The sequence below is a fragment of the Onychostoma macrolepis genome, chromosome 03 (assembly GCF_012432095.1).
Source record: "Onychostoma macrolepis isolate SWU-2019 chromosome 03, ASM1243209v1, whole genome shotgun sequence".
In the NCBI taxonomy this organism is placed as follows: Eukaryota; Metazoa; Chordata; class Actinopteri; order Cypriniformes; family Cyprinidae; genus Onychostoma; species Onychostoma macrolepis.
In genome coordinates this window covers 40,277,952-40,297,652 of record NC_081157.1, presented here as the reverse complement: position 1 = coordinate 40,297,652, position 19,701 = coordinate 40,277,952, and the positions used below count along the sequence as shown (strand labels likewise).

General features: G+C 35.9%; 1 protein-coding gene across 1 annotated transcript; it reads left to right on the top strand.

Moving 5' to 3' along the window:
• Positions 1-337: 337 nt before the first annotated feature.
• Positions 338-18,701, top strand: slc17a7a (solute carrier family 17 member 7a). Its single transcript, XM_058769959.1, has 13 exons — positions 338-470; positions 10,673-10,925; positions 11,775-11,893; positions 12,304-12,418; positions 12,589-12,676; positions 12,876-12,962; positions 13,637-13,779; positions 13,952-14,101; positions 14,924-15,056; positions 15,601-15,711; positions 16,601-16,728; positions 16,835-16,904; positions 17,039-18,701. The coding sequence occupies exons 1-13, from the start codon at positions 409-411 to the stop codon at positions 17,320-17,322; spliced, it is 1,743 nt and encodes a 580-aa protein (XP_058625942.1). The 5' UTR covers positions 338-408; the 3' UTR covers positions 17,323-18,701.
• The last annotated feature ends 1,000 nt before the right edge of the window (positions 18,702-19,701 follow it).

The window sequence follows — 19,701 nt, the reverse complement described above, 5'->3', positions numbered from 1 at the left end:
TGTCTTTAATAAGTCTTGTTTATAAAAACAATGAATTATTGCGCGCAATTATTGTACTTATTTTATGTAATAAAATGTTATTGTGTAAATGTTATTGTGTGTTGTTCACAAGTTCAAAAAGCAAAAAAAAAGTGTGTGTATATATACATATATATATATATATATATATATATATATATATACACACACACACCTATATATTCTATTCTGGACCACGGACAGAGAGAGAGAGAGAAAAGAAAGAAAGAGCGGGGGATGGTCGAGGGATAACTGAGCTACAGATAGTAAGGGAAATCTGTGTGTGTGTGAGAGAGGGAGAGAGATAGATAGAGAGAGAGAGAGAGAGAGAGAGAGAGGCGCACGGCGCACGGGACAGGAGCATACCGGTCGGACTCGGAAGTCGCGAGGATGGAGATCCGTCCAGACCGCTTTAAGGCTCAGGCAGGAAAAACTTTGGGGAAAATACACAGGTGAGGAAGTATCTTACTATCCTCAAAGCATTCTGGTACTTAAAGAAGTTTTCCTTTAATTGTTTTATATTTATCTCTTGGTTTCTGTGTATTCTTGTTTAAAGACGAAACATAATGTTCAAAAGTGATTTACGTCGAAATTGAGGTGTTGAGAAGATGAATTCAAGGCGTTGAGTTTATGACAGTGACCGGATCTGACAGCATTTAGCTACTGAAGGAAAATGCTGGTGGAACCGAATTATAAATTCACTGTACCCAAAAAGTGTTTTGCGTTCCCTTCTCTGTGCATGTGTGTCCTGCCTCAAGATGTCAGGTGTAAACCCTTGTCGTGATTGACTCTCAGTCAAAGGTGTTCTTATGTAATCTGTTTGCACGTAATGCGTCCACTCTGTCCGATTGAGGAGATTGTCCAGATGGATCAGATTAGTTCGCGGCTAACCCGGTGCCAGTCATCCGACGCATGGCGTTGGTGGCTTGCTCTCTCTAGTAGCCTATCTGTGCGCGTGAGCGAGTTCATATTTCAAATGAACCTTTTTCATTCCACCTGAGCGTCAGGTAACGTTGCGCATCACCGCTCGCGCATCCCGGGACATCTGCAAATTCTGATTCCACGCACTAGTAAATAGATAAAGCGGACCGCGCTCAGAGAACAGGAAGTTAGTGGCCAAATTTGGTCTCAATACGCCATAAGTAGCCTACTTAGTACTAAACATAATACAAACGTTACATACAAAAACAAAAAAAGAACAAGTAGGCTATTTTATATTAGTAATAAGAATGAATGATAAATAAAGACATTTATTTCAACTAAACTAAACTAAATTGTATTATTTTTTCCAACTAATTAGGAAGGAAGGAAGTATTTTGTCATGGCAGATTTGGTGTTGAGCACATTTGGCTGGCGGGGGCAGCGTTTTAAATACCTTGTTAAATCGTGTTAATTCGATATCTTAGGCGCAAATTCTGACAGGATGGACTGCTCAAAGGTCAAAGTACATCCCTTTCGAGAAAACGTTCATCTAATGCCTGGAAAAATGTTTGATAACCACTAACATCGATGTCTTGTTTTATAAAAAGCAGGCTATAAATATAAAAATAAATACAACATTTTGTAGGCCTAGATAATCGCACAGTCACGTCTATATCCAATGGTGAAATTAGTTTTGCATAACCGTGCGCTTTTTCGCATAGGCTACTCTACCAAAGGATTTTAGGTAGCAATCCAGCTCGAAAATAGCCGATGAGAAACACATAGACACCCACACACAGCTGTCGGCCCGACAAATCCCTGCACGCCCCCTCCCCATCACTTCCTCGTCTCTGCGATCTCGCTGGATTAAGTGAAGGGCGGCACGCGACTCCCGTTTTTTAGCGGCGCTGCACGTGCGCAGTAGTTTCCCCCAGAGAGTACATTTAATAGAACTTTTCGAATAAATCGCACTTTTGTCAGCATAATAGATGTCTTATATCTGATAACCTGTGCCTTTAAGTGCAGTTTGAAACTAAATGTATTGAATCTGTGGAAAAGTTTGTGTTAAAAGTAAACTGCTGAACTGGATTTCTGCCTCTCCTCTTTAGCTGCGACTCTGTGTCCCTGATAATATTTTAGAGAAAGCATCAGCAGCTGATTAATCATTTAAAGCTCAGCAATGCCTCTCCTTCTCCTACTGTTTCAGCCTCACAGGCCAGCAAGCACACACCTCACACCTGCAGTTTTCCCTCTGTCATCTCTACTCCATCTCTCCACCTCACTCTGCACATTCAGTCATTCCTCATGGAGGAATAGATGCTTTTTCAGACCTGTGATTTTTTTTTTAATATAGTAAATTCTCCTAAAACACACATTTCACTGTAAATTCTAATTTTTCTTAAAAATCATTAACATCTTATCTACCAACATTGTGTTTATAACGATACATTGTATACATTTTTAAGACTCTATTGCTTCGCAAGGGATAATTTCATAGCTTTATGATCCTAAATAGACAACTCAAATGCTATTTTCACACATAATATATAATTTGACAAAATTACAGTTTAATAAATTACAGCTATTCTGTTTATTGGGAGCTCGTGGGAATGGTTCCTGACATACTTAGGAGGTTTAGATGCTGAGAATTAAAATGAAACAGCCACGCAGTTCTAAGAAAATAGCATGATGGTTGCTGGAGTTCGGCGAAACTGTGCCACTTAGGTCGAGAGCATCATGTGACTCCAGCTATTCTGTTTATAAAATTATTATTTTTTGTTTAAAAGTGATCTTTACTTCAGTGATTTTTACACATCACATCTTATATTTCAAAACATGCGCTTAATCACTCTTTCATAAGAAAATACAGTAACTTTTACATTTTTTTTTATTTGTGACAAGTTTAGATTATCATTTTTTTTTTATTAAATCATTAACATTTTATTATTAATTTTCATATTTTAAAATTGAAGTGTTATGAAAAAAAATTATTAGTTTTAATAAAAAATAAGCAAACATGTTAGTGCCAGTTAGTTGAAGAAACATTAATATCTTTGTTCCATAATGAATTGCATTTTTGTTCAGATTTCTGACTCGTTCTGATTCCAAGAGAAACATTTAGGTCTTAACTAAAAATTAAATTAAAACTTGCATTTACAATTATAATGTGTGGTAAGATAATGTTTCCTAACTGTGCCAGGCACTATTTTGCACACATTTTTGTTCTTGTTTGTCGTTTTGTGTGTTGACTAGACTGCTTATCTTAAAGCATGTGAAGGTCAGGTTGCTGGGATGTGTATAAGTTTGCATGTGTGTGTGTGTGTCAGGAGGGGGGAAGTATCTCCCCAGGTGACACGGTCCCACTGAGACCCAATCTGTTCAATAGACGCAGGGGAGGGTCAGAGGAGTTTGGCATAAAAATCATAGAACAACACTGATGGTAGAACAGAAAGAAATGTGTAGGGGAGGGGCAAAAGAGATTTGTGGATGAGTTTTAATCTGTTACCTTTATACAAAATCATCAGAATTTTTCATGAAGTTAACTAAACAAGGTCAGAGCTGCGAGTAGATTCAGAACACCTCTCTGTACATGAAACAACAGGAGAGTAGTGAGACAAGATGATAAAAGGATGAACAGAACACAGATGAAGTGATGGTCAGAGAGAGAGAGGGGGCTGGGAGAGAGAACTGTAGGATTATGTAATTTTTTTTTACTGTTGTGCCTTCATCCTCTTACAGCAAGATTAAATGGGAAAGAGTGCATGTGTGTCAATGTATGTTTGATGTGTCTGTGTGCGTAAAAGACCTTTGGTGTCAGCAGAAATCTACATGTCTTACCTCTTAAATACAATTTTCAACAGTAATGAACCATGTAACGTGATCTTGCACCACAATATGACATGCAGTATAGAGCATGATTTGTAATTCTGTATTTTTAATTTTTTTTAATCTGTGATGGTCACATGGTGTAATACGTTCATCATAAATAATCATAATGCTGTCCTGCAACATGTAAATATTGTAAAACTGTCATTGTTCATTGTTGGAAATTATGTAGGCTAAAAGGTGGCTACGTCTGAAATCACATACTCTCTTTTGAATAAGTACTTTAGTTAGTAAGCACTTATATTAGTACTATAGTATGAATGTGTGTAGTATGAATACAATCTGGATGTACTACATGAATTAATTTTCATGTAACCAATCAGCATCAGTTGTGTCTCCTCATGGTCATTCACAACTCCACTGAATACACACAGACACTGTTCATCTACTGTTTTATCAATACTCTGACTTTGGACGTACAACTCTTTTCATGCATTATTTTTGTCTAGTATGGAAGTATGCATAGTACGCATGAGCCAATATCCATAAATCACTAGGCGAGAAATACCCGGATAATATATTATTTTTGCAGAGATTATGAAAGTCACTTTAGTATTGCACGAGGCCATGGGAGAGTAGTTATAGGTTTTGAAAATATTTAGAATTTAATTTAATTTGAATATTTTCTGAAATTTCCCATTAATTTATTGTGTTTTTGTCATTTTATATATATATATATATATATATATATATATATATATATATATATATATATATATATATATATATATATTAGAAAAATGAACTTAATAAAATGTATTTATTAGTTTCAATTTATTTAGTTTGAATTGTTTTAGTACTGTAATTTTAAATAAATAAAAATAAGAAATGTTCTTTTGGCAAATAGCTGAAATAATTATTTTAGCATGTTATTTTATTTTGTTATTAGATGTGTGTATACTTGGGAATTGTACACCTGAGCATGCTGGCCTTGAAACAGTTATTTGATGAATCTATAATATGCAAATGAGATCAATAAAAACTATTATACATTTGCTGATATAGTGCTGTTATAATGAGTATGCAGATGTGTTTGTATCTGATCCAGCCTGGGTAACTGTGAGATATTTATAATGCGCTGACATAGAAATAGATGCTATTGGACAGGATTCTGTCAGCATGTCTTTTATCCATATAAAGTGTTTGTCGTAGCAAGGTTCTCATACCACCCCCTTCTGCGGTACACCTGTCTCTTATTAGTCTCTAAACACACACACACATACACATACAGGTCAGCGGGTGCGTCATGAACCATGGAACGAGATGCAGAAGTGCATGATCTGTAATCCCGGCTTTTTTTCTTTTTTTGGTCACATGGTTTAAAGACATAAAATTCACTGTAAAATAAATATTAATTACAGCCAACAGTCATTCTCATTAGTAGGTAGCATATGTGCTGCTGTTGGCAGCAATCTGTTTTTAACTAGCTTTAACCTTAATTACATATCTTCCTGAGTGAGTGAATGTGTGTGTGTTATATTGGAGACAAACACTCACTTCTCTCCTCTCTTTCTCTCTCTCTCTCGCTCTCTCTCTCTCTCTCTCTCACACTCGTTCCACTCAGTCACTCTTTTTTTTTTTTTTTTTGCTCATATTTATCTCCGGAAGTCTATAATTTCTGTAATCCTAATCTGAGGGTGGGGCCGCAGATTATGAGTGGATAAGAGATGGAAGAGTGAATGTGAAGGGGAGGGACATGCATGATTCATATAATTGAAACACATTGCTATTTTCTAATGTCCATGAGACACATTTTTAGTTTGTGTACAGCACATCATGGCTGCAGAATTAATCTGCTCCTCAACATACAAGCACACATGTGCAATCATCTCCCTCTCGTTTCTTTTCTCTTGTCTCTGATTGTGTGTTGTTTGAGGTTGAGGAGATTATAAGGGATCTGCTTTTGTAGGAACAGTGACAGAATGAGAGAAATAGAGAGAAAGAAGTATAGAGCGAGAAAGAGATTAAGACAAATATTGTGATATGTTTATGAGATCCGTGGAGCTCAGAAGAGTTCTCTGTATTTGATACAACTATATATTACATTTTAAGGTGGCATTTATTTGATAATTAGTGCAGTCAAATTTGTATTATTGCAAAATATTATTATAATTTAAAATAACTGTTTTCTATTTTAATATGTTTTAAATTATAATTTATTCCTGTGATGAAAAGCTGAATTTTTTTGCATCATTAGTCCTAGTCCTCAGTGTCACATGATGCTTCAGAAATCATTCTTTTATTTGGAAGAGAAATCATTGATTTTTTTTTCTTACATTCTTGGTGTGATTTGTGAGAATTACACATTTTGACATTATATAGTTACGCTGAGAGTGTCTGTGTGTAAAGGACAGATTTAATGGTGAGCATTTTCTCTGCACATTAAAATCATATACTTATTGTAAGCTTCAGAGCATATGTCTGTGAAAGTGTTTGCTCGTGTGCTTCTATGTAAGCGTGTTTTTATTGGCTGTAAACGGTGCAGACAGGTTGCATACCCAGATGGTCTCTCTTTAGGTCTCTGCTGGACTCCCATGTACCGCTATCCAGTGAGACGCCTCACTCTGGTTCCATGTCCTCTCTCCCTCTGTGTCTTCCCTCTGCATCCCACCTGCTTTTAGGTGTGATGTAGTTTCATGATTTATGAGGGTTTCCTAGTGGATGTGACTTCACAGCCTAGCTCCTGTTAAGTGTAATAAAGCATAGTTGATCTGACTGGTTCATCAAATATTTTAATATACAAAAGCTATGCACACGGTGCAATAACACTTAAAATGGCTGCAACATTTTTCATTAGTGGGTGAATGGTAACCAAAATGAACCTAGTTTAACCCCACAAGGAGCAAGACATAAACTTGTACCACTGTGTCCTTGAGTAAGACACTTAACCTCGGATTAATCCAGGACTATCCTCGTAGTATGTGGCCTAAAAGTTGCTTTGGATTAAAGTATTTTTGACCTTTGACCCTCTAAAGGGCTTTTCACACCTGAAATAGTTAACAATGTGTCAGTCTAAACCCTGGCTAAGGAGTATTCAAATTCATAATCTGACATTTCACACCGCAAAGTTATAAACCCTGGGTTAACGTTCTTATTTGCATATTTGTGGTGTCCTACAACCAGGCTTGGGGAGTAATGGAATACATGTAACGGCGTTACATAATCAGGATACAAAAATCTAGTAACTGTAATCCGTTACAGTTACGTCAAAAAACGAAGTATTCAGATTACAGTTACATTTTGTAAAAAGTGCATAGGAATACTATCAGGATTACATTTGTTTCATTTAAAATTAAATAAATGAGTTTCATCAGTCAGTAGTTCCTGGTTCTGATGACACTCATACTCACGTGAGCCACCTGCTTGGTGCGTGCGCAAAAAAACACCCGTCCACAATTATTCTCCTCAAACACGGGATGAGACGCTGCTGCAGTTAATTAATTACGATGCTTCCTGCTGGGAAAAACGTTTTCATGTCTGGAAATTTCATATTTTTATTTTGTCTTCAAAAAGGATAAAGCAAATAACATGTACAGCGCAAGCTATGCATGAAGACTCTTACTTTAGGCTACTCAACCAACTTGAACATTTGCAGGTACGACTAGCATGGAAATCATCATGTTAGCTAAAATTTGTGTTTGTTAGTGATTTAAAATTCCATGTGTGCATGACTGCAGTTGTGTGTAAGTTTTCTAGCAGGAAATGAGCTGGAAAATGTAGAAATTAACACGAGAGTCACCACACCCCGGATCAGTCAATGCAAAGAGCATTTCACATACATTTCAACATGCAGGCTTATTCTAAAATAGACTAATATGTATATGGTGAAAATTTTTAATGTTGTGTATAAACTATTTTTATTTTTACTTGTAGGTTACGTTACAAGAAAAAACTGTACAGCCACTAGATGTCTGCATTGATATACAATTTGATATACAAACCCGATTCCAAAAAAGTTGGGACACTGTACAAATTATGAATAAAAAAGGAATGCAATAATTTACAAATCTCATAAACTTATATTTTATTCACAATAGAATATAGATAACATATCAAATGTTGAAAGTGAGACATTTTGAAATGTCATGCCAAATATTGGCTCATTTTGGATTTCATGAGAGCTACACATTCCAAAAAAGTTGGGACAGGTAGCAATAAGAGGCCGGAAAAGTTAAATGTACATATAAGGAACAGCTGAACTTATTAGGTCAATTGGCAACATGATTGAGTATAAAAAGAGCCTCTCAGAGTGGCAGTGTCTCTCAGAAGTCAAGATGGGAAGAGGATCACCAATTCCCCCAATGCTGCGGCGAAAAATAGTGGAGCAATATCAGAAAGGAGTTTCTCAGAGAAAAATTGCAAAGAGTTTGAAGTTATCATCATCTACAGTGCATAATATCATTCAAAGATTCAGAGAATCTGGAACAATCTCTGTGCGTAAGGGTCAAGGCCGGAAAACCATACTGGATGCCCGTGATCTTCGGGCCCTTAGACGGCACTGCATCACATACAGGAATGCTACTGTAATGGAAATCACAACATGGGCTCAGGAATACTTCCAGAAAACATTGTCGGTGAACACAATCCACCGTGCCATTCGCTGTTGCCGGCTAAAACTCTATAGGTCAAAAAAGAAGCCATATCTAAACATGATCCAGAAGCGCAGGCGTTTTCTCTGGGCCAAGGCTCATTTAAAATGGACTGTGGCAAAGTGGAAAACTGTTCTGTGGTCAGACGAATCAAAATTTGAAGTTCTTTTTGGAAAACTGGGACGCCATGTCATCCGGACTAAAGAGGACAAGGACAACCCAAGTTGTTATCAGCGCTCAGTTCAGAAGCCAGCATCTCTGATGGTATGGGGTTGCATGAGTGTGTGTGGCATGGGCAGCTTACACATCTGGAAAGACACCATCAATGCTGAAAGATATATCCAAGTTCTAGAACAACATATGCTCCCATCCAGACGTTGTCTCTTTCAGGGAAGACCTTGCATTTTCCAACATGACAATGCCAGACCACATACTGCATCAATTACAACATCATGGCTGCGTAGAAGAAGGATCCGGGTACTGAAATGGCCAGCCTGCAGTCCAGATCTTTCACCCATAGAAAACATTTGGCGCATCATAAAGAGGAAGAAGCGACAAAGACCTAAGACAGTTGAGCAACTAGAAGCCTGTATTAGACAAGAATGGGACAACATTCCTATTCCTAAACTTGAGCAACTTGTCTCCTCAGTCCCCAGACGTTTGCAGACTGTTATAAAAAGAAGAGGGGATGCCACACAGTGGTAAACATGGCCTTGTCCCAACTTTTTTTGAGATGTGTTGATGCCATGAAATTTAAAATCAACTTATTTTTCCCTTAAAATTATACATTTTCTCAGTTTAAACATTTGATATGTCATCTATGTATTCTGAATAAAATATTTAAATTTGAAACTTCCACATCATTGCATTCTGTTTTTATTCACAATTTGTACAGTGTCCCAACGTTTTTGGAATCGGGTTTGTAAATAAATATATACGGGCTGAAATATCTAGATGGTGAAACAAGACACGATTTTTAATAGTTTCAAATAGTTTTTACTATAGTTTTTACTATAGACGTTTTCAGATTTAATGACCTTTATGTCTGAAAAGTTTAGGACAAGAAGCTTGTTTAGGACAAATTTGCTGGCTACCAGTTCTTTTTTAAATGTATAATAAAACGGCAGAGTTAAAACTTCTACTCTGCTATTCCCTAGTTGCGGTGTTTAGCCGCTTTGATGGGTTTTACATTTCTTTATTGTCACTGCCTAGATTATAATAACTTCCTGAGAATAGGTAGGAAAACTATTAAATATTAGGGCTTGACAATAAGGATGCCCGATAGCCCAGGTCCAGCGGAAAAGACACTCGGGACAGTTGAAGGATTTCTCACTGGTTCAATTGGGCCACTGCAGTGTGCTCACGAATGTTTAGCATTTGCACATGTTATTAAGCTTTACCAAATTAAACATTCAATCAATTTCAAAGCATTAGATGTGAAAAGCACACAAAGCGCAAGGCTAGGCGAAAGACACACAGCGAGCCCCGAACTGAGTTTCTCTTTCGTGTCTTCTTGCGCTTTAACGGACAAATACACCTTGCCAATTTGAACGTCCAAGCGATGTTAACCTATTCAAATGCAAGAAGATGTGAATAACAACTCCATTCAGTGTGTTCTGTTCTGACAACAACAAAAAACTCACCTTAAAAATCTAAAGCATTTTTCATTTATGTCTTTGTTCTACTTATTTATTTGTGCTTTTGCTTGTAATTTATTAATTACCGGCTGTTCACTTGTCTTTAATAATGTTTGAACTTTGTTAGGCTAATAGTTTTTGCCATGGTATTGAAACTAAAACTAAAATAATTTTCGTTACTTGAAATAAAATCAGAGTTTCTTGAAACAAAATATTTCAATGTTGCCTGAAAAATATAAATGTTAACTAATAAATTATTTAAATTTCTTATTCTAACTTACTTTCTTTTAATTGCGTCCAAAAACAACAACAACAAAATAAACATTCATCTGGAAGAAGAGGGCCCAAATTTCTGTCTTGCATACCCCCTTTAAAACTCTTCTTGGCGCCCCTGCATCTAGCTGTAACACTGTGCATTTGTCAACACTGCAGCCTCCTCTGGAGCAGGTGTAAAAAGTGATGCTAGCCCTGCTTATAAATTACAGTGTGAAGCGTTCCTTTACCTGGGGTTAAGTGCAGCGTTTAAAGTTTTTATATGAATTGAGAAAATCTTTAAGCACTGTTATGCTATTTATTTGAATTTAACTTATGCTGGCCTTTACTTTCTGTGTCCACGTCCAGACTCCTGGAGAAACGGCAGCAGAATGGCGAGACTATCGAGCTGTCAGCGGAGGGCCGCCCGGAGGTGGTGGAGGAGAAGGAGCTTCCCATCGTGGACTGCACGTGTTTCGGGTTGCCGCGTCGTTACATCATCGCCATCCTGTCAGGCCTGGGCTTCTGCATCTCGTTCGGCATCCGCTGTAACCTGGGTGTGGCCATCGTCAGCATGGTCAACGACCACACCATTTACTACGGAAAGAAACCTGTCATAGTGGTCAGTGTCATTGATGGAATTCAACTTAATTAATAAAGAGCATCCATTCCAGTTTAAGAAAAAGAATGGAAACAGAATCAAGAAATTGTTGTATTGGGCATTTTGGGGTTTATTAAGGGACATTTTTTTAAATTTAAGATACAAATAAGATTAATTAAGCATGGATAGATACAACACAGGTTTATAAGAAATAAAGGTACAACAACATAGAGCCTACTGTCAGTTTCATATGCTATGTCAATATGTCAATAATGCCAATAACATCAATTTCTAAATACAAGCATACATAAATATATGCAAATTGACTCGGTCACTTCAAATCCCAGTTTACTAACATTTTACTTTAGATTTTTGTCTCCACACGGTGTGCACTGTGAGGTTTCCCTGTAGAATTTCACACAGCAATGCAATTGTCTCACAAATAGACTGAGAAAATAAAATTGACAGAGAAAATAAGATTTTTAATAATTATATGATTTAAATAATATGTATTAGTATTATTATTATTATACAAATTTTGATCAATTTATTTTATGATCTGTTATTATTATTTAATTATTAGGCTATTTTATTTTTACTTACAGTATATATTTAGTTTTATATATTTTTTATTTTATTTTACTACTTGATTATTTTACTTCTTTCTTCTTTTTTTTTTTTTTTTTAATTCGACATGACACAGAAAAAGTGACTGAGGTTAGTTCAGGTTATTTGATGCTTTGAAGAAGAATGCGCAATCATTTTTTATTGATTAAAACCTGAACTGACTAAAGTGTTCTCAGATTTTACACAGAAAGCTTTTGAATACAAGTTAGTTGGAGGAGTTTGACTCTCTCTTTTCCCACCCAGGCTGCTCAGTTCACATGGGACCCCGAGACGGTAGGGATGATACATGGCTCATTCTTCTGGGGTTACATCGTCACACAAATACCCGGGGGATTCATCTGTCAAAAGTTTGCCGCTAACAGGTAATGTGATCAGCGAACTGATGTTTTGAAGTGTTCTTTTTCTGAAGAGTTTTATGAATGAAAATTGGGAAGGGGTCCAATTGAGTCAAATGTCCAATTATGGAAACGTGTGTTGTCTTTTAATCTGGCTGTTGTTGCATTGTGGCAACCTACCCCACATATATTTAAAAAAAATTATATGATTATAATAAAATCATATATTGACAGTGTGTGTTCAGCAAATGTCAAAAATTAAACCTGGTGGACTCTAAGGTTTGCTTATATACAGAGATTGACTTTCAAAAATGAAAACCAACCCTGATAAATTTTCAGTGAAAAATGACAGCCAGCCCCATGTGGTGAGATATTAGCATGGTATTTCATTGGGATTAGGCCTCAGTTGACTTTACTGCATGTGTGTTTGGTCTCAGGGTGTTTGGCTTTGCCATCGTGGCCACGTCGACGCTGAATATGCTGATCCCAGCAGCAGCAAGAGTTCACTATGGGTGTGTTATCATGGTCAGGATTTGCCAGGGGCTTGTGGAGGTATGCCATCTGTGTGCTTGCGTGGATTTGTGTGGATCTGAAGTAGTCTGAAATATACATTTTTTATTAGTCCATATGCATTGCATCACGCTAACGATTTTTTTTTTTTTTTGTTGTTGTTACCATCATGGTTACATATATATTAAATCAGTTTATTTCTCTACTGGAAGGGTGTGTCATATCCTGCATGTCATGGCATCTGGGCCAAATGGGCTCCGCCACTTGAAAGAAGTCGATTGGCAACAACAGCGTTCTGTGGTAAAATGTCTATCGATCATTTGAATCCAAAATTATATAAACCTTCTGATATAATCAATGGAATTTATATAAATAGAATTTATTTTCGTGATTATTTGAATCTGGAATCAAGTTTTGGTTTTGTGAAAAGCTGCATTGATGATAATGTAAGTGAATAGCACTAATAAGAGGAAGCATACTAAGAAACTGTATGTTATAGGTTCATATGCCGGTGCTGTTGTTGCAATGCCTTTGGCTGGAGTCTTGGTCCAGTACACCGGATGGTCCTCAGTGTTTTATGTGTATGGTAAGTAGTATATACATGTCATTTTAATTATATACAAAAATATTTAATATAAAACTTTTGTTTATTTAATAAACCAAGTAATGCCAAACACTTTAATATATAATATACAATATACACACACACTATCACTCAAACGTTAAGGGTCAGTTTATATTTCTAATACTTTTATTCAGAAAGGATGCATTAAATTGATCAAATATGACAGTAAAGACATTTATAATGTTACAAAACATTTCTTTTTCAAATAAATGCTGTTCTTTTATACTTTATATTCATCAAAGGATCATCAGGCATCAAATCAGTGTATTAGAATGATTTCTGAAGGATCATGAGACACTGAAGACTGGAGTAATGATGCAGAAAATTCAGCTTTGAATCAATTACATTTTAACATTAAAATATATAATACATTTTATATTTAATAGATTTAATATACTTTATTATAGTATACAAATTATTATTTTAATTTGTAAAAATATTTCACAATATTATTGATTTTACTATATTTTTTAACAAATAAATACAGCCTTGGTGATGGTAAGAAGATCTTTCAAAAACATTTTAAAAATCATGCCAATGACCCCAAAAACAGACCCCAAGCTTATACTTTAGTGTATATATAATATCTCATTTTCATTATATATAATAATTCTTATCATCCTTATCTCTCACAGGGAGTGTTGGGATATTCTGGTATCTCTTCTGGATTTTAGTGTCCTATGAGAGTCCAGCTGCTCACCCAACCATCACACCAGAGGAGAGGAAGTACATTGAGGATGCCATCGGGGAATCCGCCGGCCTGGTCAACCCTCTGCAGGTACAAACATGGGCATTATTTTTCTTTCTTAATCACTCTTTCACACATTCCCCTCCCTCTGTCACACACACACACACACACTCTAAATCTTCTCTCATTTCTCATCTCTCCAATTGCTGCTTGCTGCACTATTCTGGATATGTTCGACCTCTGGTTTTTCACTACCCTGCAGAAATTTAAAACTCCCTGGCGACACTTCTTTACCTCCATGCCTGTGTATGCCATCATCGTAGCCAACTTCTGCAGAAGCTGGACCTTCTACCTGCTCCTCATCAGCCAGCCCGCTTACTTCGAGGAGGTGTTTGGCTTTGAAATCAGCAAGGTGAACACACACACACACACACACACACACTTAAATTGGTGAAGTATTCATGATGCTCTACAACAGTGCTTCTCAACTGGTGGGGCACAACCCAAAAATAAATCACATGTCTGTTATGAAGGGTTGCAGACTGCAGGAAAAAGCAATGCTAAGTATGTGACCCTGGACCGCAAAACCAGTCTTAAGTGTCAATTTATCTAAATTGAGATTTATACATCAGCTAAAAGCTGAATAAATTAGCTTTCCATCGATGTGTGGTTTGTTAGGATCGGACAATATTTGGCTGAGATACAACTATTTTAAAATCTGGAATCTGAGGGTGCAAAAAAATCCAAATATTGAGAAAATTGCCTTTAAAGTTGTCCAAATGAAGTTCTTAGCAAAGCATATTACTGATCAAAAATTAAGTTTTGATACATTTACGGTGAGAAATTTGCAAAATATCTTCATGGAACATGATCTTTACTTAATATCCTAATGATTTTTGGCATAAAAGAAAAATCGATAATTTTGACCCATACAATGTATTTTTGGCTATTGCTACAAATATACCCCAGCAACTTAAGACTGGTTTTGTGGTCCAGGGTCACATATAAACAATAAAATGTAACAGAATATAGTAATTTATAAATAATTTGTGGTGACCTTTAAAGAGTTTATAAGTAAAAATGTATGTCCTAAAACAAAACCAGTTGAGAAACATAGTATGCACACATTTAATGCAGGTTTTGTATGCACACATATAATGCTACACATATACTGTGTGGGTGGATGAAGATGTTTTATTCAATAACTAATCTTTTTGTTCCTTCTGTCGCTTAGGTGGGGCTGGTGTCTGCACTTCCTCATTTAGTGATGACCATTATCGTGCCAATTGGAGGACAACTTGCTGACTACATGAGAACACATAATATAATGACCACAACGAATGTCCGTAAACTCATGAACTGTGGAGGTAAGATGTAGATAAGGAAAAAAAAAAAAATTCACATTATTAATTTACCCCCACATACACACACAAAAAAAGTCATTATTTACTTTTGTTTTTTTGTTTACCTTTTAGCACTAGACCTGACTAAATACCCATAATATGAGAGAATTATGTATTTTTATTTCTATCTATTTTATTTATTTTTTTGTTGGTAAACTTCCCCTATAATAAATGTCATAAATGTAGAATCCAGCACACAAAGTGTGTTTTAATCAACAGAGCATGTGCAGAGTCAGAAACGGTATATGCGTGTGAGACGCAAGTCAGATTATCTGTCTATTTTTGCTTTGTCTGGTCCTGCAATGGCAGCTGGGGCAATAATCACTGATGCATCAATGCATGACACACTCAGTCTCTCACAATCATCTGCACACACAACATACAAACATGCACAACACAGAGACAGATGCACCAGAGCATGCAGGAAATGGACGGCACAGGTATACACTGACCCACAGTAAACCTTGTATGTTGCATCCAAGAGACTGTACTGTTGTGTGTGTTTCAGGGTTTGGAATGGAAGCCACTCTACTCTTGGTTGTTGGTTTCTCACATACCAAAGTAATAGCTATTTCTTTCCTTGTACTGGCGGTTGGTTTCAGTGGATTTGCAATTTCAGGTTAGTAGAAGAAAAGATTAAAGACAAAACACACTAAAGAATTCACTTAGCTTTTGTGCACACTACTATTCAAAAGTCTGGGCTCAGTAAGATTTTTTCATGTTTTTAATTTCTTATGCGCATCAAGGCTGCATTCATGTGATCAAAAATACAGATAAAACAGTAATATTGTGAAATATTATTACAATTTAAAAAAATTTAAAACTAAAATAATAGATTTCAAGTGAGTTTTCAGCATCATCACTTCAGCCTTCAGTGTCACACAATCCTTTAAAATGCTGATTTGGTGCTCAAGAAACATTATCTTCTTATTATCAATGTTGAAAACAGTTGCTGCTTAATATTTTTGTGTAAACCATGTTACTTTTTGTTTCAGGATTCTTGAATAGTTTGAGTTTGGAAGAACAGCATTTATAAATCTTTCAGAATATTGTAAATGTTTTTACTGTTGCTCCTGGTTAATTCAATGCATCTTTGCAAAAGAAAATTATTAATTTCTTTAAAAAAAAATTAATATTATTGACCCCAAAATTTTGAAAAATAAAACTTAATGACCCCAAACAGTATTGTATATAACTGTGCTGCATCAATAGAGGCCAAATATTATCCTTAGTTCTCAGGTACTATATCTTCAATGGAAGCCTATTCCTGTTTTATTGTAGGATAATGAATAAAATCAAAAATAAAAGTGACATTGTGAAATATGAAGTAACATTGTGAGACAAAGTCACACTTACAAAATTCACAATAAAAGAAATAAAGAGTAATTATGAGATATAAGGTCACAATTATGAGAATTAAAGTTGCAGTTCAGGCAAGATATGGATTTGCCGTTTTAGATACTTGTTAAGATGCATGTATGAAAAATACATTCCTCTTTCCCTTTCAGGGTTTAATGTGAATCATCTTGACATTGCTCCACGTTATGCCAGCATCCTGATGGGAATCTCCAATGGAGTGGGAACTTTGTCAGGAATGGTGTGTCCTCTCATAGTTGGAGCCATGACCAAACATAAGGTACATACTAATACCACACAACCTTCACATGTCAAATAACTGATCTCTATAGTTTATTCTGTTGTTAATTGGCTTTATTTATGTATGTATGTATTTTTGCCTGTAGACACGTGAAGAGTGGCAGTATGTCTTCCTCATTGCATCACTGGTGCATTATGGGGGTGTGATCTTTTATGGTATGTTGTGTTCAGCAAATTATCATTTCAACATGCAAACATGTTAAATCTCTTTTTATTTCACATATAATGAATTCTCTAAATTACTTTTGTCATTTCTCTACTGATATGCTGAATTTTTAATATGTTCTCAGGGATCTTTGCATCAGGTGAGAAGCAGCCATGGGCGGATGCTGAGGATACCAGTGAGGAGAAGTGTGGCATTCTGGGAGAGGACGAACTGGCCAATGAAACGGAAGAGCTGTACAGGACTGGAGGACAGTACGGAGCTATAAACAATCCCCATGCTGGTGGTCCGAACGGAGGAGGTGCTGGGGCAGAATGGGTATCAGATTGGGATAAAACAGAAGAATATGTTCAACCGGTCGGGACAAATAGTTATTTATATGGCGGAGAGGGAGAGAGAGATCTCACATAGTGGGAAAAAACAGAGTCTATATATCTAAGAGTTAAAGGAATAAAGATCAATACGGAGTAAATAAATAGACAGAGTGAGTGAGTGAGTGAATGTGTGAGTGTGTGAATAAGCAACAGAGCAAATGAGTTTCCAAACTGATGATCAGATTATGTCATGATTGTTCTATAAACATACACACTGAAGTGTGTGTGTGTGTGTGTGTGTGTGCTAAAGCGAGTCATTTGTGTTTCAGATTGAGAATACAGTGGTGCTCTGTGAATTATATGTTCAGTATTTTAGGCTTCCTGCCAAAATCACTGTAATGCACTTAAAGTGACACAGCAATATTAGACATGTTGATGGTTGTGGTGTACGAGTATACAGTATATGAGCTTCTGTGTGTGTGTGTGTGTGTGCGTGCTCCTGGTGAGTGTGTATGTGTAAGTTTCCATATTGTGCTCGGCTCCTTTTGTTTTATCCAGTGCTTTAAATGGTAAAAGGGTTCAAGCAAATCTATGGACGTGAAGACATTTATTTGATCATAAGTTTGTGCACTTATATATGTTATCCTTAAAGGGAAAGTCACCAAAAATGAAAATTCTGAAAATTATATATATATTTTAGAAATATGGTTAATAAAAAGTAATCGAATTTCCATATTGGCCTAAACTATTCCTTTATACATGACTGAAAGTGTGTGCGAGTTTAAATGACCCAGATCCTCATCATTGGGTCAGTGCACAAGCGTGTTTTCATCCTTTGATGTACTATATTATTCACATATACACGTTTTCACAAGCTTACACACATGCACACATTTTCAATAAATCTGTGGATAAATCAATTTTACGCATGTCGAAGGTTTACTGATATTACTGCCAGGCAAACTTTACACATTACATTTACATTTATGCATTTATCCAAAAGGTGGGAACTGAACCCATGACTTTGGTATTGCTGATGCTAATGCCATGAGTCCAAATAAATATCGACATGCACAAACAGAAAAAAAAAAAACAGGTGAATTACAAGGTGTAAGTGCCGAAATCCTGAGAAGTTGATGGGTTGTATTCTCAGCATATGCAGATTTCATCATGGATGGGAATGGAAAGAGGATGATTAATTAGTGACCAACTGATTCTGCCCTTTAATTTGATGTTATTCTGCTTCATGTGTTTGTAATTTTTGGCGCTTAATTCCTGAACCTTTAATTTGTTTCTTTATTTTGTTTTCCTAAATGTAACTTGACTTGTCAGCACAATATAAACAAAACAACAAAAACATGCTTTCCCTTTGGAGGAAAAACTGAAATAATAATAATAATAATATAATTTAAAAATGTGTACAAATTGTATATGTGAACATTCCCTGTGTACAATAAAACTAACAAAATGTATAAACGGTGTATTATTTATTCATTGCACTGATAACCGATCAAACAGGCAAAAGAAACTGCTCGAGACAGCAGCTGTGTGGTAGGCGATGTGTTTGTATGAATCTGCATTACAATACAAGCCAAGTTCCATTTTTTCCAGCATCACTCTGATTACTTGCCCACGTGCACGCCACGCTCATCGGGGTTTTTTCAGTTTATACCTTTATTCACTCTCCCTAATGCTCCTCTCCACCCACAGAGGGCATCTGCTGTCCTCTAATCTTTGCCTAAAATCACCAAGATAATCCCTCTATCCATCTGTCATTCAGAGAGAGAAAGAAAGTATCTTTGCTCCAGAGAGGTTTTGTTGTTGTTGTGTTGTCAGTGACATCTAGTGGTTAAAATGAGTAAATAAAATAAACTAAAAAAATAAAAAACTGGTAAAAGGCTTTACACTGGTAACAATAAATTATAGACATACATATTTACATATATGTGTGTGTGTATATATATATATATATATATATATATATAATAAATAAGAATGTGTAATAATAAGGAAAGGCAAAAACATTACACAATGTGTAATAATTAGTTTTTTTATTGCAATCATTTTATTATTATTTATTACTTTTTTTCATTAGACTTTAGCAATTGACGTTTATCCTTTTATGGTTAATTCCTTAATCATTGTAAACCCTCCGCAGACTGCCTTAAGTAACAACTAAATAACAAAAATATAATTATTATTTGCAATATACTTTATTTGTAAATGCAATGAGACATTAAAACACTAACCCTTAGTTTCACAGAAAGGTTTAAACCGGTTTAAACCTAGTCCCAGACTCAAATGACTCTTCTTTCAAATGAAAGAAACTTGCACTGACTGATCTTAAAATGTTTTTTCTAAGGCATGACTTAAATGTCCTAATTGAACTATGGCCTAACCCTGGCTTAGTCTAAGCCCTGTCTGTGAAACCGGGCCTAAATGTATTTTCTGAGGTATATTTTATGTTCCTTTAATG

What these genes read in the sequence shown, in the direction of transcription:
- slc17a7a (XM_058769959.1), top strand. Translation starts at nt 409, where the DNA reads ATGGAGATCCGTCCAGACCGCTTTAAGGCTCAGGCAGGAAAAACTTTG. An exon ending in TAAACTCATGAACTGTGGAG is followed by an intron (nt 15,057 to 15,600) that starts GTAAGATGTAGA and finishes TGTGTGTTTCAG; the next exon opens with GGTTTGGAATGGAAGCCACT. An exon ending in GAGCCATGACCAAACATAAG is followed by an intron (nt 16,729 to 16,834) that starts GTACATACTAAT and finishes TTTTGCCTGTAG; the next exon opens with ACACGTGAAGAGTGGCAGTA.